At 40.9% G+C, this 27,782-nt stretch overlaps 2 protein-coding genes across 19 annotated transcripts in view; one reads left to right on the forward strand and one right to left on the reverse strand.

Moving 5' to 3' along the window:
• The window catches only part of LOC138981833 (uncharacterized), a 110,250-nt gene extending 101,517 nt beyond the window's left edge, over positions 1-8,733 (forward strand). For all 12 annotated transcript variants that reach the window (XM_070354920.1, XM_070354921.1, XM_070354923.1 and 9 more), the window contains 2 exons: positions 3,387-3,415; positions 6,450-8,733. Coding sequence is in view for 3 of the 12 variants with exons in the window: in XM_070354922.1 (XP_070211023.1) it covers positions 3,387-3,415; positions 6,450-6,488 (68 nt within the window). In the remaining 9 variants the exon portion in view is untranslated. The remainder of the gene's footprint in view (positions 1-3,386; positions 3,416-6,449) is intronic.
• Positions 8,734-23,555: 14,822 nt separating this feature from the next.
• LOC138981832 (band 4.1-like protein 5) overlaps positions 23,556-27,782 on the reverse strand; it is a 53,047-nt gene continuing 48,820 nt past the window's right edge. For all 7 annotated transcript variants that reach the window (XM_070354918.1, XM_070354916.1, XM_070354915.1 and 4 more), the window contains one exon: positions 23,556-26,378. In XM_070354918.1, the coding sequence (XP_070211019.1) occupies positions 26,199-26,378 (180 nt within the window). In that variant the 3' untranslated portion in view covers positions 23,556-26,198. The remainder of the gene's footprint in view (positions 26,379-27,782) is intronic.

The raw sequence follows: 27,782 nt of genomic DNA on the forward strand, positions 1-27,782 counted from the left end.
AAAGAGAGGAAGACAAACGTTTTATAAAGAAGAATACGAAACGTTCTCTACTGAATTTTTGTCAGTTTCCTTGTCTAGAAATGTGTCTTTCGTTTAAAAACGCTGGGATCATAAATCCTATGCGTCTAACCGTCCGTAGTGAAATTCATGCCAGGCTCTTTCAGCTCAAAACTTTCCCTGGATGACGTCAATTCGTCACTTACGTGAGTGGTCCTTGACACCATTGTGGTAGTCACGCAAAGTGACTTTTTCAAGAAAGCTGCCGATTGCGAAACTCACGTTTTTCTTTGCATCTTCGTGGTGTTTCGAATTTTTTAGATCTGGTTTTCATTATCAAAATTCGATCGTGTGCGGATTTTGTTCTCTTAAAAAAAGAATCAAAATGTGCACGTATATATAAAATAAATGCTTTCACGAATAGACATAAAATGCCATCCTCTTTGTTAGTTTTGACACAATCCACCAATTAAGGTGAGGAAAATGATGTAAGGGTCAAATTTTACTTTCAACAACTGTGTACCTTCGTGCTTCTCAGCCCTTCAGAATGAACACCACTCAAGGCTGCCTTTGTCAGCCAGGTCTTTTCTCTCTGAATGATCTGAAAAACAGCCTTTAACACTTGTTCTCTTCTCCTCCTGCCGACTGCTGTTTCTCCTTTTGGCAAGATGGAAGATCCTCGGGGTGTACACGATTTTAATCTCATCTTTTTGTTTACATTTCAAAGTTTTCGTAGAGAGAACTCTTGAAGAGCAGCTTGTTAGTACGACTGGAGAACATCTTCGGGAACCCTGACAGAATCACAATCATGTTGTATTGATATTACTGCAAAACTCGGCGATGTAGACAAAGATAAGCCAAATGGACGAATCAGCTTCATAGGGATGCTTCAGGGTTGCCTGCTCCACCTGTAGAGAAATACGTTTATAGGGTTAATATGATATGGAGGAATGACTAGTGATCTCTGTCCAAGGTAGTGTTTGGTGCCGTCAACCTTATGTCGGACCTGTCATGTGGGGATAGAGCTCACAGCTTCTGAGTCTCAAGGAGTAGTCAGCTTCTGTGGTGTACATTGTGTGGTCAACGCGAGGAAGGCTCGGTTACAATGAAAGCTGAGAAAGATCAATCTGGTCAAATACAATTGTGGCGATCCAGCGAGAAAGTAGCGAGGGGATTGCCAACTGTGCTACAATATCTCTGGGCAGATCAACACACATTTTCCGCCAACGCATGCACGAGTCTGTGTCTTTCTAATGGACACAACGTGTCAATCGAGCGCAGAACTTATAAAACACAGGCTTACAGGTCTGGAGGTATACGACCTTTTGGGTGAACAATTTAGCTTCGGTCTGGTTGACTGTCAGTATCACCTCCAAGTGTTGTGTGTTGACGACAATAGTACTAGAAATAGTGGATAGTAGCTAGACGGCAAGCTTCACCAGAAATAAAACACAGGGCGGAAGACGCTACAGACCCAGCCCCCCACCCCTCGTTTTCCCCAGTTTGCCTTTTCCCTCTAGTCAAAACTTTGATCAGATTAGGGAACGTCAACAGCGTCGTTAAATAATGGTTTCTGTTTCGTCTCGTTGCAGTCGATAAGAAACTTTTCTGTATAAGCTTGCAACTCGAAGTTTTGAATTTGTCAAATTTAACTGCGTAGAATTAGATTTTGTCATTGTTATTTTTCTAATAGATATGTGTGTTAGTGGAAGCAATAACTTAAAATAAATTTTAAAAAATTCCCGTTAAATTTTATGGTTGCAATATCTGGAAGCAGTTGTTGTGTACTGTCTGTTCTGCTGTCGCTTTCATTGATTCCATGTTGCTCCGTCTCAGTTTTCATCAAATAATTTTATATCGATTTTAATTCTCAAATTTATGCTGACCCGTGTTTTGGAACATACATCTGCTGGATACTTGGACCAACTTTCGAATGTGTATGGTGTTCTCTCTCTCTCTCTCCCTCTCTCTCTCTCTCTCTCTCTCTCTCTCTGATTTTGAATTCTACTTGAACCTGTGTGGGAAGTCATCTACATTTAGTTTGGTCGTACCCCAGCAGTACTGCTTTGTTGTAAGTCTCGCGTCTCTCTTTCTCAATGCAAGGATATACTTCTGTCGTTTGAAAGTCTTGAGTGCTCGCTCCTTTTCGGTGATGCGCAATAAGCCATGTTCGTGTAACTCTCACCACGCGGAGTAAAACCTGCGGAGGTGACTGCACTTGTGTTTTCTCAAGTGAGAAAGAAAACGACAGATAAAGGATTACTACAACTGTCTGAAGCGTGTAAACGTACTCGGCGACGCATTTTGTCGGTTATTTTCACATGCCGTCATTGCTTTTAGTGAAAGTGTGAGTTCCATTATAAAGTTGGTGTTTTTTGGTGTGTTTGAAAAAAGTTAAAAGTGCAAATAATGCATCACAGAAAATCTGCTGCACTTGTTCTGTTCTTCTCTTTATTTTCTTGCAAAACAACGCCATTTGAAGACAACGTTTTGTTCCATAAGTACTGTGTTACTAATGAAGCAATATGTATGTCATCCATGTGATATGTTATCGTCTAAAGCCATGTGTATTTTACAGTCCTTGATCACTGTTCACTGTTCAGTGGATGTTGCATGTTTTACGTTGTGTCTTTTATCGGACTGTCGTTGTTGTCTTTACAACTGTTTACAGCTGTTTACAATTGTTTACATCTACCTGAGTGTATTTCTGTTCGTTGTATTCACTGCCTGATGTTTCGGCGTGTTTCAAGTCGTGTTAGATATGTAGTTAAACGTAATTTAGGGTAGCTGTGTGTATTTCTGGTCGTTGTATTCACTGCCTGGTGTTTCGGCGTGTTTCAAGTCGTGTTAGATATGTAGTTAAACGTAATTTGGGGTAGCTGTGTTTAGTGTACTTCTGCTTTTGCGGTATAGCATCGATGGTGACAATGTGGAGCAGCTAAGGGGCAGAGCGCGGGGGGGGGGGGGGGGGGGGGGGGCGGGTGCTTGATGCGTGCGGTACTACAGTGTCAGACAATTTGCTTCATTTGAATGTTTCTACCTGTAAGAATTGTTGACAATTAGTTTAGCAGTGGTATTTATTTCTTTACACTTATATCTGTAGTTTAGCGCCTAACTGAATCTGAAGGATGGTGTGTGTGTGTGTGTGTGTGTGTGTGAGAGAGAGAGAGAGAGAGAGAGAGAGAGAGAGAGAGAGAGAGAGAGAGAGAGAGAGAGAGAGAGAGAGAGAGAGAGAGAGAGAGTACATAACATGATACATATGTGTTAACGCAAATACTGGACTGAAAATAAAGAAGAAAACAGCCAGACAAATAAGACAAAATAGAAAGAAAAAAAGGCTTGGCGATGCAAAATTAAAATTTGCTTTTCTCTTTTTCTTTTCCCAACAGGGGCGGACGGTAGCAAAGGCCATCGCAAGGTGAGTGCCATCTTTATTTCACCGTACAATGTTCACTGTCGGTCTGTACTGTCTGTCTGTATTGATAGGTCCCTGGGTGTCTGTATTACTAGCCTTGTCTGTATTTCTGTACTGGTTGTCTGTATGTCTTTGCTGGATGTCTGTATTGGCCTTGTCTGTATATCTGTTCTGGTTGTCTGTGTGTCTGTACTGGGTGTCTGTATGTCTGCACTGAGTTTGTCAAAATGCAGGCCGCTATCGGTATGTTTACATATCGTGGCCACACATTCAATGACATCAACTCTTCAACAGAGAATAAATACCCCAGAGTGTTTTCAGTCGAACATCGTCTATTTTGAAGTCTATTTTGGGGTAACGTTCAAGTTCAGCCTCCCAAATAACAGGGTCTGTCAGCAACCCGCCCTATGTAGGCTAGTGATGTCCTGTTTGAACATGAGCATATTGTTCACGGAACTGACTTGAATCGAGTTTCATAGTCAAACTGGTAGGCGCTACAGAGCTTTGAAAGCCAGAACTAGTCGCTTTCGCTCTAGCTTCATCCCCCATGCTGTACTGACAACTCCTGTAGTGAAGACGTTGTAATATACTGTAGTTATAGGATTGGGGGGGGGGGGGGGTCTTTTGTTACTTAGTCCTTTCACTGCATTCCATTACTGTTCTCATAACTTGTGATAGTGGAAATATGTGCAATGTGGAATGGTCCTTATTTTTTAGGTGCTGGAGTAGTTCTGTGATGGTAGTAGTTTTGTGCAATGCGACTCTAAGTTCAGGTGCTTGAGTAGATCTGTGATAGTCTGTTAATACTGTTGTTTTAAACTGTCTAACTGGCTAGATCATGATTATATAATTTTATGTGATGATCTGACTATATGATAATAATTACGTGTACTACTTACTTTTAAATGGATTATAAATTTTAGGTATTGTTCTAGTATTCACTAATGTTGTATTGATATTACTGGCACCCCTTTTAAACTGATATGGTTTTTACGTTTACAAGGCGACGATGTGAATTTGTGATGTAGATATGTGGCTGGTTATGTGTGAGAATGTAAAAAATTGTGTGTGTGTGTGTGTGTGTGTGTGTGTGTGTGTGTGTGTGTGTGTGTGTGTGTGTGTGTGTGTGTGTGTGTGTGTGAGTTGTGTCTGTGTGTGCATGACAGTGTAATGTACGTATGTATGCATGCATGGTGATGTGTGTCTGCATATGTGTCTGGTTGGTTTTTATTTTATTTTTACCGTGCCGTGCCAAGATGAAATCCTTTTGCAAAATTGGTGAATAAATATCTTGTATCTTGTAAACGTTTTCTGTTCACAACGATGGCTTGCCTTGAGTCGCCTTGTGGTGAGATATGTGCGCGTTATAAATTCTCGTATTATTATTATTATTTAAGTTATTGAGACATCCCAGTGCACTAAGGGATTTATAGAGCAAATCGAGAAAATTCATTATTGAACGAAGCGCATAGCGCTGAGTTCAATAATTATTTTCGAGATTTGCTCTATAAATCCCTTAGTGCACTGGGATTGTTTCAATAACGATATTGTCAGTACCGCCAGAGAAAAAAGAAGATTCAAAACGCACACTTTGCTACGCGCATTTGGATAGGCGTAACTGTGTGGTCAGGTCGTATACAGTAGGATCTACTTTTATGTGGGCTGTCTGAAGTGTGTCGTGCGTTCGTCACACGCAAACTCTTGTTTTAATTTATGTTGGTAAATTCCAGTGTAGCGTTAAGCTAAAAAGTGATGATCTTTCATAGAGACCTCATTTTAACTCGGAGAAAGGACTATGCTCTTAATTATTTGCGATTCGAAACCTTCATCGAGCTTCGACAGACTTGACTGTGCAGAGTTTTTCCCCTTGCCAAGGTCGACGGAAAGCACATTTTCAAAATAAAAGATTCTCGTGTGGTATCTTGACTCATCGGGGAGTCTGGTACTAAATATGAACGGTAAGAATGCTCTGAACCCTACACGTATTATATACCCATCGTTTTATCGTTCACATTTGCCCAACATGTTAATTTGCTGAACGGGATTTATGTCGTCTGCTAGTGCTACGCACTGCAGTGAGTCTCATTTCAAAAACAAAAATTGCTCGTCTCGTTGCACTGAGTCTGCAAGCACGAGGCAGGCTGGTCTTATATATGGTAAGAATGTTCTAAACCCTACACGTTTTCGATTCCGATTCTTCTTGCCTTGAAATAATAATTCGGAAACCATTCATTTACTGAACAGATGCAGTCGTATATCAGTGTAGTCTGCTAGTGCTACGCCGGCCGGTGCTGATCTAGCTGCTAGTCTACGTTATCGAAATAACACTTGTGTTTTCTGTTAGCTGCTGGGATTTGTATACTAACTCATCATTTGGTAATGTGGATAATAAGCTACATGCCACTAACATGGCATAATTATGAGAGGAATCTTCGCAAGTCGAAACTGAAAAATTAGACACAGCAGGTTCTATTTTTAGATTAGTGGCAACTGTAGGCGGCACAGGCGCATGCAATCTGTCAGAAAAAAACCCACTTCTGCTTTTAATTAAAAAGCAGGAAATTTATGGTCATAATCATTGGTATTGTGGAGAATATAAGCTACATGTCATTAATTAATTCTGAGGATGAGAGTACAGTCTCGCTTTGGCAATGGGTGTAAGAATACGCTCTGTGAAAAAGTTAGCGCACTCCAAGAGTGCGCTAACAGATTTAGCGCATCGCCATTAGCCAATCAACTGGTTCACATCAGTCATGTGACACCAGTACTTACTGACAATTATTATTATTATTATTATTATTATTATTATTATTATTATCATTATTATTATTATTATCTGTTACAACACACTTCCACTACTCCCTCGGTCTGAAGAGTTTAGTCCCTGGCAACAACTTCCTTGAATTTGGAAAACTAAACTTAATACTGAAACTTTCATTAAACCACGGTTGGGTGGCTAGGATTATCATGCTTTTGCCGTTAAAACTGGAATTGTTTTTGAGGACTGGGGATTAATTTTTCTTCTGCATTTTTTCAGCGCCACATGCACAGGCACAGGAAGCACAGGAAGCACTAAACGGACGCTGGCACACCAACGTCTGCTGGACTCCCCTCCATTGGAAACAGAACCGGAAGCTCCCCTCTCATCTGCGCACGCGTACATCGTTTTCCTTCAGTGATCTCTTTGGCCAAAGAAACTCCAGTTTCAGTGATAAAACAAGGACGCTGCGTTCTGATCGCGATGTCCAAGTGAAATTACTTCAAGATATTATTTATTTTCATCGTGCAAGAACACTAGTGTTCTGGGTAAACCGTTTATTTATTTTGTGCTTTGTTTGCAAGTTGTGTTGAGTTGTGTTGAATTGTTTTGCCTTTGAGTTCAAATGTTGTTGTTGTTATGAATTGTCCAACGCGAACCGTCTATTTATTTATTTATTGATTGATTTTTGTGCTCAAAAGTCAATATGATTCAGTTTTTGATGTGCTGTTTCAAGTTACTGTCTCAAGTGAATGATTGGTCTTTTGTATATATTGGTTTTGTACATTTCTAAACAATCAAAAACACATCAACAACATTTTGGAAATGATAAAAAACAAAAAGCGAAGAGTACACCTACCTTTGTTGTTATGATCGTATCGTTTAATACACACTTTTTTTCCCAGCAAAACGTATATTTGAGCATTTTATAGACAGGGAACTGAATGTCCATGAGTATCTGTTAGTAAGTACGCCAAAAAATATCTTCACTCCGTTTACAAAGTAAATCAACTTGACCGGTGTGTTTTTTCTTAATATTTTTGTGTGTGGATTTATTGGGCTAGCACAATATATAGTCAACAGGAACCTAACTGAAACTCATAAAAGAGAAAGCTAATCTGATTAATGTCTTTTTCGGAGACAACATTTTTGACCAATGAAATCACACACTTTCAACAGCAAATCGTAACCAATTGAACGATTATCCACAATGAATGCATATGTTAAAAAGGTAACCTTTGACAATGAATTGGACTCAAGTGACATATTAACCTTGTACATGTACATGCTGTGAACATTGTGTAAATGCTGTATATTTGTTCGTTGTAAACTTTTTGTTTCATTGGCTGTTTGTCTGTTGCACTGTGTTCATTTTTTTTTCAGATTGTGAACTTCAGCTGTCCATTTGTTTCTGTTGGTCTTTCAATTTGTGTTTATTTCCAGTACAGTATATTTATTTGTGTATACACTTTTTGTTGAAAATATATGTATGACGATGTGCAATCCATAAATTAACTTATTATCAACGAAATTACTGGAATCTTCAGAACTACTAGCAGAAAACGTTCTTGAAATCATTTTGGAATCAAGAATATGTTTTGTTGTTGTTGGTTTTTTTTAGTATGTTTTGCCCTGTTTTAGTTGAAACTTACGATGCTTATTTCTTTTTCTTTAGTTTCACACAAGTTTTGTTGCAGTTTAGTTTAAGATGCTAGTGTAGGATACGTTTTCTGTTGATCATATAACATATTGTTCAGCAACCTTAGTAACGTAAACATTAAACCACAAAGCAAACTAAAATTAATAAATACGGTATGTGGAATAGCCTACACTTTATAGTGCTAACAAATTTGATTGTAAGTTAACGCGAGCAGGAGCCCGCAGAGTACAGAAATAGCTCTGAAAAGGCCGTACGTGTAGCATCGTTTAATGAACCATCGTCCCGTAGATGCTTAATAAAAAAGGTATGATGTAAATTGAAAGAATACATCTCACAAACCCACGATCACTTTATCCCATCAACCAGTCAAGCTAGGGTACATTACAGTAGCAACAGTTAAATGTTCATATGAAAAATACCCTGCGAGATACAATCAAAACTGGTGGGACTAACTGCCGATTTTTCTCTTTCTCCGAACTTTGGCATAAAAATCGTTAGATACCAGAAATTCATGGTAATATATATAGTGAACACCAATAATATGTACAAAATGTAATGTTTAGGTATACCATGTCAGAATTAAAGATGCATCTCGTGTAAATGAAATGATCCCCTTATGCGTTTACACATAACAAAAACGTAGGTCTTTCTCGTTTCAAATGATTACTTCTTCCCTGACTTTGTAAAGCTATGGCATACGTCTTCCGATTCGTGTAAACGCACGTACGAACAGACAAACAAACACAAATGTAACACACAAAAACAAGCATGCACGCAAACACACACATGGTTTGATGTCCAGTTAGCGCAACAAGTGACTGCCTGCTGTTTAATAAGCTGTGGTTCAGAAGAGGCTCCAAGTTCAAGCCAGCATTTTGATTAAAGTGTCGAACGAAACAGAAAGTGTCTGGATTTGCTTGTATGTGTGTGTATGTGTGTGTGTGTGTGCGTGCGTGCGTGCGTGCGTGTGTGTGTGTGCGTGCGTGTGTGTGTTCTTGCCCTTACACAGTAAAGTTTCATATTTACGCGTACGTGTGTGTGTGTTTATGCGTGTGAGGTGTGAAAACTCTGCCTGGCATTTTTTTTGAGAGCCACCAGTTTCCTGGGATTATAAGTACTCTTCCTTGCTTCTTCTGTCGGGAATAAAAATCAAATTAAAAGAATTTCACCTTCTTAGGTCTGGCCAAACTTTTATATGGAATGAGATCACTTTTCCGCTTTGACCCACTCCAAAATCAACAGCATGGGAAATCTTTGCTTAATTAGTTTTGTTACTGACACGAGTGTCCATCTAAACAAACAATTCAACAAAAAATGCCCGTGCTATTCTTTCTTTATTTGGTGTTTAACGTCGTTTTCAACCATTCAAGGTTATATCGCGACGGGGAAAGGGGGGAGATGGGATAGAGCCACTTGTCAATTGTTTCTTGTTCACAAAAGCACTAATCAAAAATTTGCTCCAGGGGCTTGCAACGTAGTACAATATATTACCTTACTGGGAGAATGCAAGTTTCCAGTACAAAGGACTTAACATTTCTTACATACTGCTTGACTAAAATCTTTACAAAAATTGACTATATTCTATACAAGAAACACTTAACAAGGGTAAACGGAGAAACAGAATCCGTTAGTCGCCTCTTACGACATGCTGGGGTGCCCGTGCTGTGAAAGTCTGGACAGATCTGAGATAGCGCGGGAGCTGAACTGTTTCTACGGGAAGGATTGTGCCTCTTTCTCTCTCTCACACACACACACACGCATGCGCACACACACACACTCACCCGCAGGCTCGCACACACTCACGCATGCACGCGCGCGCACACACACACCCCCCGCACGCTCGCTCACACACCCACACACGCATACACACGCTCATACACCCGCACGCTCGCTCACACACCCACACACTCACGCATGCACGCGCGCGCACACCCACACACACACGCAAACACACACGTGCGCGCACACATACACGCATGCGCACGCACACACAACCATTTCAACATACATTCACAAGGAAGTCAGGAGAAACGGTGTACGTTGATAAGAATGGTATATTTAGCTTTGTACGTCCTCCACAACGTGTCTGCAAATAAACCACACTGACAGCACGTGGCACACATGCGACCCTTTCTCTCCTCCCACCGTCAGGCAAACTTCTCTCCTCCCAGAATCAGGTAACTAACATAAACTCTTCAAAAAAAGTTAAGTACCAGTCAAGAAAATGTATTCAACATTTAAAAATTAGGTAAAAAATCAAGTGTCCCATCAATTAATTGAAACTTGCCTTTTTTAGAATTAACAAAAGGACTGTTAGTGTTGGTATCGAATTTTTTGGGGGCAGACAGCTTTAAGATTCGGCTTTTTTTGGAAAAGGGGGTGGTTTTCAAAGTCCTTTAAAATTGGCGCAAAAAATGCCATGGCAACAACTTGTGATGCTAGTGACAGAACAGTGTCCTTTCCATGCAGTGTGCTCGTCAGTTTAGATTTAGAAGCTGACATACTGACGAAATAATACGCTGTAGCAACATGTCTTAACTAAGGAAACTGATACATTTTCTTCACCGGTCCTTCACTTTTTTGTAAAGTGTATCCTTGCATTAACACTACACGCTGGGTGATGACACGACTAGCTACTTAGCGTACTTGGCATGGATGATTGGGGGTATATTAATGTAAGGCCATGATCCAAGTACAGTACCTACTTTCTGTTGGTCAAAAAGATAGACCCATAAAAAACCCACCATAAAACAAACTAGAAAACAAAAAATATAAAGTATATCCATGATCCAAATACAGTGCCTACTCTTTTTTGGTCAAAAGGCTAGAACTATTACAAAACAATGAAACATAAAACAAAACCAGAAAACAAAGTATAAAAAGCTAAGCAAAAGATAAATATAAAAATACTCGCTACATGCTATTCTGAAAACCAAATACTTACAGATAAAAACTGTAGTATTCAAGGTATTTGAATTTGAAAGAAACTAATATCACTAGTACTCTTATCCATTAGTAATCCCCCCTTATTTCAAGCTCACCCAAGGTCGACACGACATAAATGATACCGGAAGTTTTTAAAATGGTTTACATACATCTGACCAGAGCAAAGTACACATAAAATACAAATAGAACTCTACAGAACATTTGGTAGCACATATATGTACAAATACATCTATATATCTATGTACACTGCAAGAACCAAACCAAACGATTAAGTATCATCCATTACTCTTCTTTTGACTTAAAACGTCTTTGGACAAATTCAACACAAGTTTTCAATACGTGACACTGTAAGCTGTAATGCTCCATACAAATACGCTGTTCTGTATGAAGATAACAAGGAATACAAGGCTGAACCTACAGATCTGCACTGCAAGTGTCACCCAATGAATAAACACACCCACTCTTGGACTCTACCACTGCCTCTCAACTTGTGAATGCATCGCACAGAGATCAGTAACTTTGCTATCAGTGATTCAACACAGATCCTACAGTAAAACACTCAAAACATATGTATGCAAATGATTTTTTTTTCTCCACAAGTCTCAATTGAGAAGAAATACTTCTGGTGTAACTGCAAGTATCCACATGACTCTGATTTAAGTTTGTACATGAAAAATTGAAATTGTTATGATGGGTAATTAAGTAACCAAAAAATAAAACTGTGAAATTTCATTTTCTATGTCCATTATGTTCCAGTTCTATAACAGACATTCACGAATAAATCAATGTGATGTTTTTATCTTCTATTTTATTATTTTTTCTGCCTGCCAAACGGTTGTGTGACGTGTCTAGTGTGTTGGCGAAGTGTCTTGTGCTTGTCACTTCTCGCTTTCAGCCCTCACCGCTGGCTAGCACCGTCTGTCCTTTTTAGGACAATGCGAAAAGAGAGCAGAATGCGTCAGTCTCTCCTGCCAGTACAATAACCTCTCCACAACAAGCCCTATGTAGTGCCTCCATCGCGGCGACAGGCGTAAACTGGGTACCGCAAGGCCCCAGGCTAGACTACAAGGACTCGGAGGAGGTTGGCCCCTAGACGTGCGGCATGCGGGCCCACCGGTGTGTGGAAACGCCCAGGTGCCCACGAACCAACCTCCAGCTATGGGTCAAATAGCCGGGCAGGATAGGCTCGTCAACCCTGGCAGGCAGCTATCCTAAGAGAAGACCACTCTGAATTCAAAACGAGGGTAGAGGAGGCTCATCATCCATGGAAGGAAACTCGTCTAGGAGAAGGAAAACTCCGAAATGAAACCCACGCAGTCCCTCGAAGACGGAACGGCACTGGCCTTTTTTAGGCGGGGAGCAGACCGGGTGCCTACGCTATCCTCGACAAATGGTTGTGTCATCAACGAATCAACGTGATGGTGTCGTCTTCATGGATCGCAGCCAGGTGAAGACGGTGCCGGGCCCTCAGCCTCAAAGGGGCCCACCCAATGCGACTGGCGACTCCCACCCATCTGACGTGGCCGGGGATGGGCGGAGTAGAGCTACCGGCTACCAGATCAAAGTCATGCACTGGAATGCTGAGGGGGTGAGGAACAAGAAAATTGACCTTCAGAATTTTCTGAAGCAACAAAATATTGATGTTTGCTGCATGCAGGAAACACATCTGAACAGCAGTCACCGTTTCTCCATTCGAGGGTATGAAACTTTTCGACATGACAGAGCATCAGGACACAAAGGTGGTGTTATCATTCTCGTCAAAAACTCGATGGCCGCAGCGGAGATTTATCGATCCCAGGATGGTGCCACAGAGTGCCTAGGAGTCTGTCTCCTTGCCGGGAAGAAGCCCCTTGCCATCTTCAACGTCTATTCCCCACCAGCCAAGCAGCTTGATCCTCACAACATACCGATTCTCCCCGATCGTTGTCTCATCACGGGCGACTTCAACAGTCACTCCCCGAGTTGGGGCTATCGACAGATCGACAGTAAGGGTGAGGAGGTAGAAGACTGGATGCTCACCAACCAACTGACTCTTCTCAACCAACCAGATGACCCGTGCACTTACTACTCCAGAGCTTGGCGAACCACTAGTAGCCCTGATCTTGCCATCGCCACGGACGATGTTGCCCAGATCACCACACGGGAAGTGAGTTCGCAGTTGGGGGGAAGTGACCACAAGCCTGTCATTCTCAACATGAACGAAGAGAGAAACACCACCACCCAAAAGCAAACACCAAGATGGAACTACAAGAAGGCCAAATGGGGGATGTTCCAACAACTACTGGACAAAAACTGCAGGAAACTGGACTTCAAAGACCAGAACCTGAACCAACATGCTGAACTCTTCTGTCAAGCTGTCTTGAAGGCAGCGAAAAACTCAATTCCGAGAGGCTCCAGAAAGAATTACAAACCAGGATGGAACTCCCACCTACAACAACTCCATGACATGCTCAGCTCCGCCAGAGAAGCCATGGAACTCAACCCTACTGATGAAAACGTCACAGCCCACAACAGAGCCAGAGCAGAATTCACCAGAGAGAAGCTCCAGCAGCTTCGCAACAGTTGGCACGAGAAAACCCAGTCTCTCAACATGGAAAAGGACACAACAAAACTGTGGCAGCTCGCACACACTCTCAACGATGATGTCCAGGAAAGAAAACAAACAGTCCTAGAACTCGATGGAGAGCTTCAAACAGGGAAAAAAGCAGCCAACACTCTTGCCAACATGTACCAGGAAACCAGTACAGTCAAGTTGCCAAGAGACAGAACAAAAGCAGTCCGAGAAGCCATCCGACAACCCTCAGAGAAGGGCGCCAACAGCAGCTGCATGTACGATCCCATCCGTCTGGACGAGCTGGAAGCCGCCATCAAGGCGCTGAAATGCAAGAAGGCCCCAGGCCCTGATGGAATCAGCAATGACATGCTTAAACACATGGGAACCATCGCCAAGAAAACCCTTTTGCTGCTCTTCAACGAGTCCTGGAAATCAACAACAGTACCAGCCATGTGGAAGAAAGCCCACATAGTCCCTATCCACAAGAAGGGAAAGAACAAGAAAGACCCCAAGAGCTACAGACCCATCAGCTTGATCAGCTGCCTCGGTAAGCTGATGGAGAGAATCCTCAACAGAAGACTGATCTGGCACCTCGAGACAAACGGCATGTTGACCCCAACACAAACAGGCTACCGAAAGAATCGAAGCACGGAAGACCAGCTGGCTCTCCTAGCGCAGGAAATCGAGACTGCCTTCCAGGAGAAGAAGAAAGTGGTGAGCGTGTTCTTCGATTTATCGGCTGCTTTTGACAAAGTGTGGCGAGAGGGCTTGCTCCTGAAGATACACCAAGCTGGAATCACAGGGCGGATGTTCGGATGGATCAAGTCGTTCCTCCACGAGAGATCGGCAAAGGTTCTCCTTGATGGACATGAAAGCGTGAGCGTCAAGATGAGAGAGGGCGTGCCGCAGGGCGGAGTTATCTCCCCTACGTTATTCCTTGTCTATATCAACGACATCACCACCTCCATTCCCAGACTGGTTTCCAACACGCTGCACGCAGATGACTTAGCAGTCTGGCACGCTTCAGAGCATACCACCACAGCAGCCTACAGACTCCAACAGAGCGTCGACAGTATCAAGAAGTGGACTGACGACTGGGGACTTGAAATCAACCGAGTCAAAACCGTCTCCACTGTCTTCAGCTTGTCGACCTCCAAGGAGAAAGTTCAGCTCAAGCTGGGTGACACTGTCCTGCCCCAAGTAGACACTCCAACTTTCCTGGGTGTGAAGCTTGACCGGCGCCTGTCCTGGAAGCCACACATAGAGGACATGGAATCCAGAGGGATCAAAAGGCTCGCCCTCATGAGAAAGTTGTCAGGCACAACATGGGGTGCAAACTCCAAAATCCTGAAGAAAGTCTATACAGGAACTGTCAGACCCGTGCTTGAATATGCTTCAAGCTCATGGAACACAGCAGCCAAGACCAACAAAGCCAGACTAGACAAGGTACAGAACCTTGGTCTCAGAACTATACTTGGTGCAATGAAGACGACACCCATTACAGAAATGGAAAAGACTGCGTCAGTTCAGCCCCTGGAAGCCAGAAGAGAAGAAAAACTCCTCATCCAAGGAGAAAAGATGAAACGTCTCGAGAGCCACCCACTCCATGACAAGCTCCAAGCACTTACCAAAAACCGCCTCAAGCGCCAAAGCCTGAACCATCAGATAAAGGAGCAGCAGAGAAACAATGCTGACATTCTGACTCCAAGCCCGACCCAGTGTGAGCCTCTGACCAGCACAGATTGGACTCCACAACGCCTAGGAGCGGAAATCAGAACAAGCATTCCAGGCGTCACCTCCAAACAGAACCAAAGTGACGCCGCTCTGAGAGCCCTGGCGCTGGACGAAATCCACCAACGCTATCCAGCCAGCAAGTGGACTCTTGCCTACACTGATGGCTCAGCAGAGGATGCAACGAGGAATGGAGGTAGCGGAGCATACATCTTGCAGCCCAAGAAGCCCCCAACAACACTGTCAGCTCCAAGCGGAGCCCTCAGCTCCAATTTCAAAGCTGAGGTCAACGCGCTCTCCCTTGCAGCAAGCTTCCTCAACTCAGTGGAAGAAACACCAAAGAACACTGTCTTCCTGACCGACTCAGTCTCTGCACTACAAGCCCTCGAATCCAGCAACACAGACCAGAGCTTGGAAGAGCTGAAGCACCAGATCAGCACCCTCGCCAGGAAGTCCACAGTCGTCCTTCAGTGGATACCAGCACACTGCGGAATCTCTGGTAACGAGAAGGCAGACGAGCTCGCCAAGAATGGCAGCAAGATGGAACAGCCAAACCACTGCCAGTCATATCGAGAGGCAAAGACCCTCATAAAACACAGATGGAAAGAGAAATTTACCAACAAAACTTCTGGCTACAAGCCACAACAAGACCCCCTCCATCTCCTAAGCCGTGCTGAGCAGGCTATCATCTTCCGCCTCCGCACTGGACACTGCTGCCTCAAAGCACACCTAAGGAGGATAGGTGTAGCAGAGTCTGCCACATGTGACTGTGGAGAGGGAGATCAGACTCCAGAACATGTTCTCCAAGCATGTCCCCTCCTCGACCAACTGCGGATCCAGACATGGCCTGACCCAACAGATCTGAGGACCAAAATGTGGGGAGCACTGGAGGACCTGGAAAGAACGTCCATGTTCATGGCATCCTCCAGATTCCGAGTCTGACACAACCGTCGTACGAAGAAGAAGAAGAAGATTATTTTTTCTCTTACATAATTCATATAAAAGTCCATTTTAAGCCAGATCATTACAACACCTTATTCAATCAGAAAATGTATATCAAGATAGTCAAATGAATCATTACAAAGCAAATCACTTTTCACCTAATCCCCTTAAAAGAGTAAACAGATAAGCCAACAGACTTACAGCAGACAGAGCTAAAGAGCATGTCACACAGAGCTTAAGCGCGAGTCGCACAGGGCTACTACAGTCATTTAGTAATGTTCAGCTTAGACAACACAACCAGTCTAACAGCACCATGTGTTTGCTAGGCAACAGAGAGTAAATAGACACACAATAATGAGCAGCTTATTGCATCAAAATGTACAAAGCAACGTGTATGCTATATAGACATGATATGAATGATATAAGTTAGGTTAAGCCAGTAATTTTATTAATAGAAGAGAAAAATAATCCTGATGCAGTGATTTTTAGTGCAACATTAACAGCCGTTTATACACACAGGTTTTAGAACTTGCTTCTGTCTTGCAAACTGGATACTGTTACATAAGCTTCTGATATGAAATTAAAAAAAATCTGGAAGTGAACTTTCATGAAGTTTTCCTGACATATTCATAAGAAGACGCACATTTCCGCAGAGCAACAAAAAAACTAAAACAAAAAAAAAGGAAAAAAAGAGCACAATTAGTCATGTATTACACTTTTATTGAATCACGACAACTTGATATGATCCTGTTGTATGCACGTGACAAATCTGCACAGCTATTGAGCGTACATACTATAACTGAAACATACACACTGCGTCAGTCACTCCAAAACATTTCTAACATTCAGCTAGATATGCACTCATTCTACTCTGCTCAATTCATCTTAAATCTCCATATATACACTCATGCATCCTGTTTATGTATGTTACAAACATGTGCAAATATAATACAAAGCCTTTTACACTGGACCAACTATGGGAAAGCCGATTACTTGTATGTTGTTACACGCTGCATTATGAGCATGGGTATGCTTCTGGTCAAACACAAAATGTTAATAAAGACAAGTACATCTCTTGGTTATGGTTCCAGTAGAAATTGTTGTTCAGAAGGCTACAGTCTGCCAACACAACTCTTATGTTTCACTCCACTACCTTCTTAATAGTGAGAAACACTGAATGAAATCATTACCCCAAAATCAGAACAAAACAAACAAACAGATTAAAGAAGAAGAAAGGAAGAATCATCTTGGCATATCCTCAAAACCAAGTTTCTTCTGTTAGCAAACTTCAAAGACAATTGACACGAAAGCAAACAAGAACTGGCATCATTTACGGAAACACTGGCTGGGAGGAAAAGGGGGGAGAAGAAAGAGGGAGACTGGCAGGTTTTTTTCCTCTGATAGTAAACTGACACTAACCAGTTCTGAAAAACACATTATTTTTCTAAACAGCACCAAAGACTGCCAAGATATAACATACGACAGTGTCTTACACTATCATAGTGCCAGCTCATTTGTGTGTGCATGTGTCGCATCTACTAGCAGGCCAGAAGGACACATTTCTCTTGTACTGAAGGAATCTTCTGCAGAACTAGGAATGGTACATTCTGTTAGTACCCACTGTAGGTCAATGATTTTACAATGAACACAAGATGCAAATATGTAACATGATCAGACCTTTATAATTCAAGAAAACGAAAACTCTACAGAGCCCAAAAGAAAAAAAATATCGGAACAGATGAGATTTAGTAACCTGATTGAATCAAGAATTTGCAAAGTTTGTCATAAAAAGTGTCCATTTTTTTTAATATTAACTGAAACACAACACTGAAATGAATCTACACAAGAACAAACAATGGAACAGCAAATTCTTGCTTCTAATCAGAGGGCAACCACTTATCACCATTCAACAATTCTCCTATAAAGGTCAAATTGCTTCACTAATGGTGAGGTGAAAAGTGAGAAAGACAATGGAGAGGGATAAAAAAAGGAGTACATACACATAGTGATCGATGTAAGACAATGCAAGGCCAGAAAAGTTACAGGGCATCTTACACTGCAGTATTCTGTATCCTCGGGGAATGTTTTATAACATTTTTGTTCACAACCATGGAACGTAAAGGTCCAACACTTCTGTTTTGTTTTGTTTTTGCAAAGCCCTGTGTAAATCCCAAGTTTTGGTGTCAATAATACAAACAAGAAGGGCAAAGCCCATACGACTCACATGCTTGACCTCGACCTTTAGGGTAACTAAACCTAGCAATGACATCATACACTAAGAACTGCTTTACACATTTTTCCTACCAAAATACATGTGACCTTGACCCAAGGTCAAGGTCATCCAAGGTCATGCAACACAAAGCTGTTAATTCAAGACATAGGAAGTACACTGGTGCTTATTGGCTCTTTCTACCATGAGATATGGTCACTTTTAGTGGTTCACTACCTTATTTTGGTCACATTTCATAAGGGTCAAAGTGACCTTGACCTTGATCATATGTGACCAAATGTGTCTCATGATGAAAGCATAACATGTGCCCCACATAATTTTTAAGTTTGAAACAGTTATCTTCCATAGTTCAGGGTCAAGGTCACTTCAAAATATGTATACAATCCAACTTTGAAGAGCTCCTGTGACCTTGACCTTGAAGCAAGGTAAACCAAACTGGTATCAAAAGATGGGGCTTACTTTGCCCTATATATCATATGTAGGTGAGGTATTGAATCTCAAAAACTTCAGAGAAAATGGGAAAAATGTGAAAAATAGCTGTTTTTTAGGCAACATTTATGGCCCCTGCGACCTTGACCTTGAAGCAAGGTCAAGATGCTATGTATGTTTTTTGGGGCCTTGTCATTATACACCATCTTGCCAAATTTGGTACTGATAGACTGAATAGTGTCCAAGAAATATCCAACGTTAAAGTTTTCCGGACGTCCGGACGTCCGGACGGACGGACGGACGGACGACTCGGGTGAGTACATAGACTCACTTTTGCTTCGCATGTGAGTCAAAAATAGGATCAAACAGTATACATTTCTTGTGGTCTTTCTTTCTTTATTTGGTGTTTAACGTCGTTTTCAACCACGAAGGTTATATCGCGACGGGGAAAGGGGGGGAGATGGGATAGAGCCACTTGTTAATTGTTTCTTGTTCACAAAAGCACTAATAAAAAAAATTGCTCCAGGGGCCTGCAACGTAGTACAATATATTACCTTGCTGGGAGAATGCAAGTGTCCAGTACAAAGGACTTAACATTTCTTACATACTGCTTGACTAAAATCTTTACAAACATTGATTATATTCTATACAAGAAACACATAACAAGGGTAAAAGGAGAAACAGAATCCGTTAGTCGCCTCTTACGACATGCTGGGGAGCATCGGCTAAATTCTTCCCCCTAACCCGCAGGGGGATTTCTTGTGGTACAAAAATAATATTGTTGCAGCATTCCACATGCATGCATCACATTACTAGAAAGAAACTGTGTAACATCTTTAACTCTGATTTTGGGAATGTTTTCTTTTTTCCAAAAAGGCACTTTTCTGATAATGTTTAGTTAAAAAATAGAAAATATATCAAAGAAAGTATGGTGCAGTGAGAGGTACAAAGAATAAGTAAGAACAGCATCTGAATGGCAAGATTTATGAAACAGACAGAAGACCCCTTTTGATTTAAACATTATGTTTAAAACTCGAAGGTCATTGATAGCATATTTAAATACTTAAATTTAAATGAACTTAACTTGGTGATTAACTGCAAACTCTTCTAAACCTATTCAAATGGAACTGAGTACTACAAAATAATTATCTCAAAAGAAACGTTGGACAGTTCATTACATTCTGCTTCAAGGAAAATAGCTTAGAGATCTGATGGCCTCTGAGGTCCTTTTCCCCGTTTAGCATTAAATTTTCCATCCTGAATTTTTTTAAGTTCAAAAATGTTTCAAGACCATGGGTGGCAGACAAGTTTGGGGAAAGGGAGGAGTTCTGCTTTACGTACAGCAAAAACCACCCCCTTCACCCAACTGACTTTTCCACCACAAGCCCAGCTGAGCAAGACCTGTATATATATATCAAGTCTTGAAACACATAGAAATCAGCCTATGTGCGGTCTTAAAAAAAAAAAGTACTAATAACATTGAAGTTCAGCTAAAATTAAAGATACATTTTGTCTTCCTCTAACGGCTGATATTTGTAGTCGAATCAAATATTTGTAAATGACTACATGTATTTTACACATCAATCAGAACAAAATAAAAACATAACAGACTGTTCAAAATCCATCAATGGTGAATCACATACCCGTGACTATATTTTCTGAATAATCTTAGTTGTGTAAACATTTGTTTACAATAAAGTTAAAATACTACTTCCAGAATAACCAGATATAAGTCTTATAGAGAGATAGATGTTTTTCCATGATAAGATATCATTCAGATGTTTTCCCAGCTTCAGAGGACGGCATGACCTGTTAGTTAAAGTTAAACACAAGATAGGCACTAGGCCATGACTGGACTAACAGAAGGCAGTATGGAATCTTCAATTCACAGCAATGTCCATAGCTGTGACTGCCACAAACATGTAACTTCTTTGTTGATGACAGCATTTACATGTTAGAATCTTTAGAAATGTCTGAATAGTGCAAGGCTTGTGAAAGCTGCCTAAGCCTGGATACACCAGCGAAACAAGCAAAAGAGAGAGAGAGAGAGAGAGAGAGAGAGAGAGAGAGAGAGAGAGAGAGAGAGAGAGAGAGAGAGCGAGAGAGAGAGAGAGAGAGAGAGAGAGAGAGAGAGAGAGGGGTTTGCGGTTGTATGTCGCAACACTAACAGAGAGGGGGACGTAATATAGAGATGAGAAATACTAAGAAATAGAAGGAAAAAAAAATCCGTCACAGAAAAGTAGGTTGTAATATTGAGGGAACCGTAAAAGAGAGGGGCTGTAATGGGAGGTACCACTGTATTTCAGACACTATCTTTTAAATTCTACGAAGACACACACATATATTAGCTGGATTTTTTGTTTGTTTGTTTGCTTAACGCCCAGCTGACCACGAAGGGCCATATCAGGGCGGTGCTGCTCTGACATATAACATGCGCCACACACAAGACAGAAGTCGTAGCACAGGCTTCATGTCTCACCCAGTCACATTATTCTGACACCGGACCAACCAGTCCCAGCACTAACCCCATAATGCCAGACGCCAGGCTGAGCAGCCACTAGATTGCCAATTTTAAAGTCTTAGGTATGACCCGGCCGGGGTTCGAACCCACGACCTCCCGATCACGGGGCGGACGCCTTACCACTAGGCCAACCGTGCCGGTTATTAGCTGGATGGAATGGCAAGTAAGGCACAACCAAAAAAGAAGCAATCAAAACAGGAAGAAGTATTCAGATGGACATGTATATATATGGAATATATTTTGTGAGTAATAAACTCATGACAAGGTTGATATGTTCCTGGGTAGAATCAAGAGTGTATCACATCCAGTGTGCTACATTCAATGTAGACAGACACTTCAAAATGGGGACAAAATCCACGATTCAAAGTAATTTCTATCAATTGGTAAAACTGTGTCTCAAAAATATTTCCACACATGTGTTAAACTGTGTTCAAAACGTCCCCCCCCCCCCCCCCCCCCCCCCCCCAGACAAATTGCATTAATCCAATAGTTGGAAGTGAAACGTCTCTGGAAACCCATTTGAAACATGCGCTCCAGAGGTTTGACACCTATGTCATACTGTCTGACTGATATATGTGGGAGAACAAATATTATATCCACCTGTATTAAAGGCATAGTGCGCCTCCCGTAAACCATCACAGATACTGTCAGGCTTTTACACACAGTACAAACACCCTTCCATTTGAACACTCACCGAACGGGAACATCCTAGGTGCCCTACGTAAAGAGCGAGACATTTTCAAAGAATTAATTTTTCGGATTGAGACCATCTCAATCGGACCCAATCCTCAACTCAGGTCAAAAATGAGTTACTTCCCTTCAACTGGCGATAGCCGTGGAGCGATGATTATCAGAATAAGACGGACCGTGGTGCGTTTTGGCGCAAGACCTAACTTTTAAAATCTAAATAATAAATTGACAGCTTGTTACACAAACATTCTTAAATCATAAAAGAATTCTTTTTTCATCAAGACAAGATGGGCAGGGATGTAGCTCAGTCGATAGCGCGCTGGATTTGTATCCAGTTGGCCGCTGTCAGCGTGAGTTCGTCCCCACGTTCGGCGAGAGATTTATTTCTCAGAGTCAACTTTGTGTGCACACTCTCCTCTGTGACCGAACACCCCCGTGTGTACACGCAAGCACAAGACCAAGTGCGCACGAAAAAGACCCTGTAATCCATGTCAGAGTTCGGTGGGTTATAGAAACACGAAAATACCCAGCATGCTTCCTCCGAAAACGGCGTATGGCTGCCTAAATGGCGGGGTAAAAAAAACGGTCATACACGTAAAATTCCACTCGTGCAAAAACACGAGTGTACGTGGGAGTTTCAGCCCACGAACGCAGAAGAAGAAGAAGAAGATCAAGACAAGATCAGTACAATTCGAAGTTTTGAAAGTTTGAAAAAAGAAAAGCCCGGAAGCAGGGTCACGCAAGGTCGTGGTTTTCGTAGCAGACAGCGGTTTATAGGCAGTCAAAAGCCATCGCTAGAGTTCTTATGAACCACATTCGTTTGTTTCGTGAAAAGTCAGAGGTACATAATAACGTGCTATTGCAGATAAGCTCACAGCGAGCCGCATTCAAATTACAAACTGACGACTGCATTGTGAAAAAGGGAAACTGGATCACACGGGTTCACGATGGCTCAGGGGTAAGATAAACCAAGCAAAAATAAATTATTTGAAAATTGCTCGCTCTTTACGGAGGGCACCTAGGATGTTCCCGTTTGGTGAGCGTTCAAATGGAAGGGTGTTTGTACTGTGTGTAAAAGCCTGACAGTATCTGTGATGGTTTACGGGAGGCTTACTGTGCCTTTAACCAATACATTTTTACACACGATTTAAGAATAATTTGAAGTAACAGTCATTTTGCAGATAAGTGTCTGTTATAAATCGTGCTTTCCAATGGTTGTCTCCCATCTTTCTGTAAACAGTTATCACTTTACCCTGACTATCTATCATTCTGTTCAAATAAACAACAGACATGGACAGTAAAAATTCAATATTAGGAGCATGTGAGGAGAAGATATTTATCTTTTGGTCGTCTATATCAATTACTCTGATACCTCAGGAGGACTCGCTGATATCATGCACATACAGCTGATTTATTATTAGCAAAAAATGATCAGATCACTCCATCAATTATGAAGTCATGAAAGACGGTAAAATGGTCGCCAATGAGTATCAGATCTCTCTATGCAAGTCAAAGTATACATTACCCTGAACTCATGACAAGGATGCTTTGAAATTACAAATCTTGCTCTGTCTGCAGCTGAACATCATCTTACAGGGATCTCGTTTATAGGAATGTTCAGGTATTTTACCACTGTAAACTTGCAGTTGCAAAATATCCAATATGAATTCAACAACCGTTCATACACATTGGTTGATATTTTATTTAACTGATAAATCAACATCGTTCATAGACATTGGTTGATATTTTGCTTAACTGGTAAATCAACATCGTTCATAGACATTGGTTGATATTTTGTTTAACTGATAAATCAACAACCATCCATGGACATTGGTTGGTATTTACGTTAGACTGATTTCTTCCTGACAGATGTAATGTTATGGCTGTGCTTTGGACTGGGTTGACTGGTTGAAGTAACAGAAAACGTACAGTTTGTAAAGTAATAAGGGTTTGGAAAACGGCTAGCACTTGTTATCAACGTGTTCAGAAATTCTCCTAGAGGAACGAGCTAGAGGGTGTCATGAACACTCCCATACCATTTTCGCAAATGCAATTCACGTACTCACACACCCATAAATAACATTTAACATTCATTTTCTCAAAAGCATCTCTGTAAAGTGTTCTGCGATCCATTACAGCCTAGCTGTTATTGCATGACACATTCATACCAATACACTCTACAGAGACATGACTGTTCATATATTACAATAGACACAGTGAAAATATGTCAGCTATAGCTAGGCACAAAGGCTCTTTTCTGACAGAACAGTTCACTGTAACAAACAGATTTCTGACTTGAACTACACATTCTTGGTTTTGCGTTTCTGGTGACATGCTTCTTGTTTACTTTTGGTTAGTACAGCTCAGGGGATTATGATCATGAAAGCTGGGTGAATTACACTGAATATCAACAATTCAAGGCATGATTGAGAAAAACTTGAAATTTGTAAAACATGAAATACCAGTAGGTTGAGGATTCTCAAAGGACTGAACACCGAGTGATATGTATGTATGTATCAGAATACAAAACTAACTCAGAAATATTTAATGCTGCAGACTGGTTGAGAAATGCGCACACGTTTTCCATGATTTAAGCACTGATAGTTTTTTTTTCTTTGTCAAACTACGATGCACTAGACCTGGAGAATGATTCAACAAATGTCTGCAAACCATTTTAAGTACAGAATTTTACATCAGAATTTAAAAATAAATTGACACAGCAGAAGTTACCAGCGAGGGTAAAAACTCTTGTTTCAAGGCCAAAGATCTAAAACTAATTTTTCCAATCAACAAATAAAATAACACACATCTTAGCATACAAAATCTAAAACAAACCACCTCAGTATCAAAACAGAAGCTGCAGAACAATTAACAAAATATTGAATCAACATACACAAACACAGTACATGAGCAGACACACAATAAATTCTAACGAAACGAGTAACGTAACATTGTTTTTCCAGTTCTGAATAATCTCTTACAGACAACCTGTTGTACACCTGCTGGAAGTAAAAGCATGTTGGGAACACAACCACAAAGTGGATCTCACACAATAAAGGAACAAAGACAGAAGTTGCAAGATCCATATTCTGTATTGCAATCGGACAGCAAACTTTTTCATCCTGATGTAATACACTGAGAAGTCGCACCATCGGGAGAACAACCAGTGCGCACCAATATTGCTTGAAGGGTTGGTCGTCTTGTGAACTACTTTGAATTAGATAGCTTTTTTCGGACGCCCCTCCCACTGCAATTCCCTTCGCCTGATCTTCCCAATGAAATATTTCACCAATTTGTAACAAAAAAAGATATAATACAAATTAAAAAATATCCAGGAAAGTTGGAGCACTGGTTTCACATCTCAACACCCATTGTCTTCTTGCTGACTGACGCCAGGTCATTGTCAGATAATGTCTGCATTCAACAGTGTGAGCCAACCATGTTACATCATTTCACACGTCCTTTTTTGCCCAGTTGGATCAACTGACAGTCGACTGTTCAGCAAAGAGCTCATATCGCTTCACAGCTGTTGTCAAGGTTACGTCCTTTCTTGTCTGTGTAAAACTGTGTCAATAAATGAGTTCACGGACAATGCTTTGTTCAAATTCTTCATGATCCTCAATTTGTTTCACAACTCCGTCACAGGCTCTCTATGCAATGTAGCTTGTTTCAGAGTCACACTGTGTTCCTTCAAGTCTCTCTGAATCCGTTCACAGTCAAAGTTTTGGTGAAATAACAAGTGGACCCCAGTTTGTTTCACAACTCTGTCACCATTTTGTTAAAATTATCTGTGGAGGTCACAGTCTCTTCCATAATTCTGTCACTGTTTGCTTTTTCACATCTAACAACGCCGAAGGTAAAGAAACAATATTATTGCAGGTTTTATTTTGTTTCACTACTGACAATGTGAAGGTCAGTCTCTTTCACAACTCGGTCACCCTTTTGTTGTTGTTGTTTTTCCCATCTAACAACGGGGAACCCTTTCTCTTGAAGGTTAAGAAACAATATTACTGAATATTACTGGTTTAACTTTTTTAAGATTCACTATGTTAAGTCTTTCACAACTCTGTCAATGTTTTGTTATTAAGACTGCCTGAAAGTCAGCTTGTTTCACAAATCTGTCAGCGTTTTGTTATTAGACTCTGCGTGAAGGTCAGATGGTTTCACAACTCTGTCACTGTTTTCTTATCAGACTCTCAGTGAAGATCAGCTTGTTTCACAACTCTGTCACTGTTTTTTTTATCAGACTCTGTGTGAAGATTAGCTTGTTTCACAACTCTGTCAATGTTTTGTTATTATAGACTCTCCTTGAAAGTCAGCTGGTTTCACAACTCGGTGGTCAGCGTGACCTTGCGTTCCTTCTTGTCCGTCCCGGTGGCCACCATCCAGGGGGACAGGGGGCCGTCGGCCTTGTGGTCAGAGGACGTGATGACCGTGGTCTTGGCGTTGGACACTGACGACAACATCTTGCGGGTCACCTGCTTGGTGCCTGTGAAGGATGTCTCCTGAAAAACACACAGGTCGTTACGTAAGTTTTGGAACACCCTTTTAACATACAAGCAAAAAATGTTATCAAGTCTGGTCTTGAAAAGGTGGGAGTCCTAAAATGGAGAAAAACATACACACAGGTCATGCATTAATTAAGTGTTTGTACTGTGGAACCCCCTTATAAGACATTCAGAAAATGTGAGAAAATCTGGTCTTGAAACAGGAGGAAGTTTTAAAATGGGAATACATTTTCAGGGGTTGATGAACAGAAAGTCTGAGAACATAGGGTCTTAAAATGGGTCAGTTTTAATCTGGGGGGTCTTAAAAGGGGGGTTCCAAATTTGTACAGACAACAACAAAAGCAAAGAATGTTTCATTTTTGGAATATCAAAAAATAATAAATACAAAAGAAAAATTCTTACTAACACTAACAGTCCAAAAAGTGTTCTTAAAACCACAGTAATTTGTTTTCCTAGCTTTCTTTCAGGGCACAGTGGACAAGTACATTGCCAGCCTACATGCAGATTGTAGGTTCTTGCATGTAGATTGCATAGCCCAACTTTATTCTAACTTAGATCAATTATTTTCTTCTATTTGTGATTGTTGTACATCCCCCCTGCTTCATTCTCCCAAGAGACAAATACTAACTTTGTTTGTGATTAGAAAATTGATACAGGACTTAACAAAAATATGGTAAAAATTGAAATTCACACTAGTATAATATATATATATCTGTCCTTATCTTGTAAAAAAAAATCTAGCTGCCTGTTCTGTCATCCTACTCAAAAAGTGAATATTTGCTCTTTGGAGCATCGATCGTCATGCTTGTCATATAGTCTTGCTTGCGTGAGAATTTCCCCCTTTTGTGTGTGCCTTTTTAAAAAATTATTTCACTTTTCATTAAAAAAAACCAACAACAACAAAAACATAAACAAAACAAAACAAAATGTGGCCTCTTATTTCAATTTTAAAAACCCAAAACCTATGTGGTAAGAAACAAGAAGAAAGAACAGTTCCAATAGATCCTTAATACTATGTTACTAAGTCTTGTTAGTGGGGTAATCAGTTAACGTATGCTCTAAAAGAAACAGTTTCAGCTCACTGATACAAAACAAAAGCAAAATACATTTGAATGGTCATTTCCGACATGTAGACTTTTTGGCAAAGGAAAAGCAGATTTATATGTACCAAATTAACTACTTCAGCTTTCTGCTAATATCAAGGTCAAGATGTTAACAAGTAATGCGAATTAAAATACAATATCATAAGATTAGACAAATTCTTCATTACAGTACAGCTTTAATGATGAATATTGTAATTATTCTATGCCCTTTGAGAATGATGCATTTCATGCTCAGCAAACAAGTTGTCAACTTGTTCATTCACCTTTATATTTCCCTCATGCACTACATGCATTATTG

Source organism: Littorina saxatilis, linkage group LG12 (genome assembly GCF_037325665.1).
Source record: "Littorina saxatilis isolate snail1 linkage group LG12, US_GU_Lsax_2.0, whole genome shotgun sequence".
NCBI lineage: Eukaryota > Metazoa > Mollusca > Gastropoda > Littorinimorpha > Littorinidae > Littorina > Littorina saxatilis.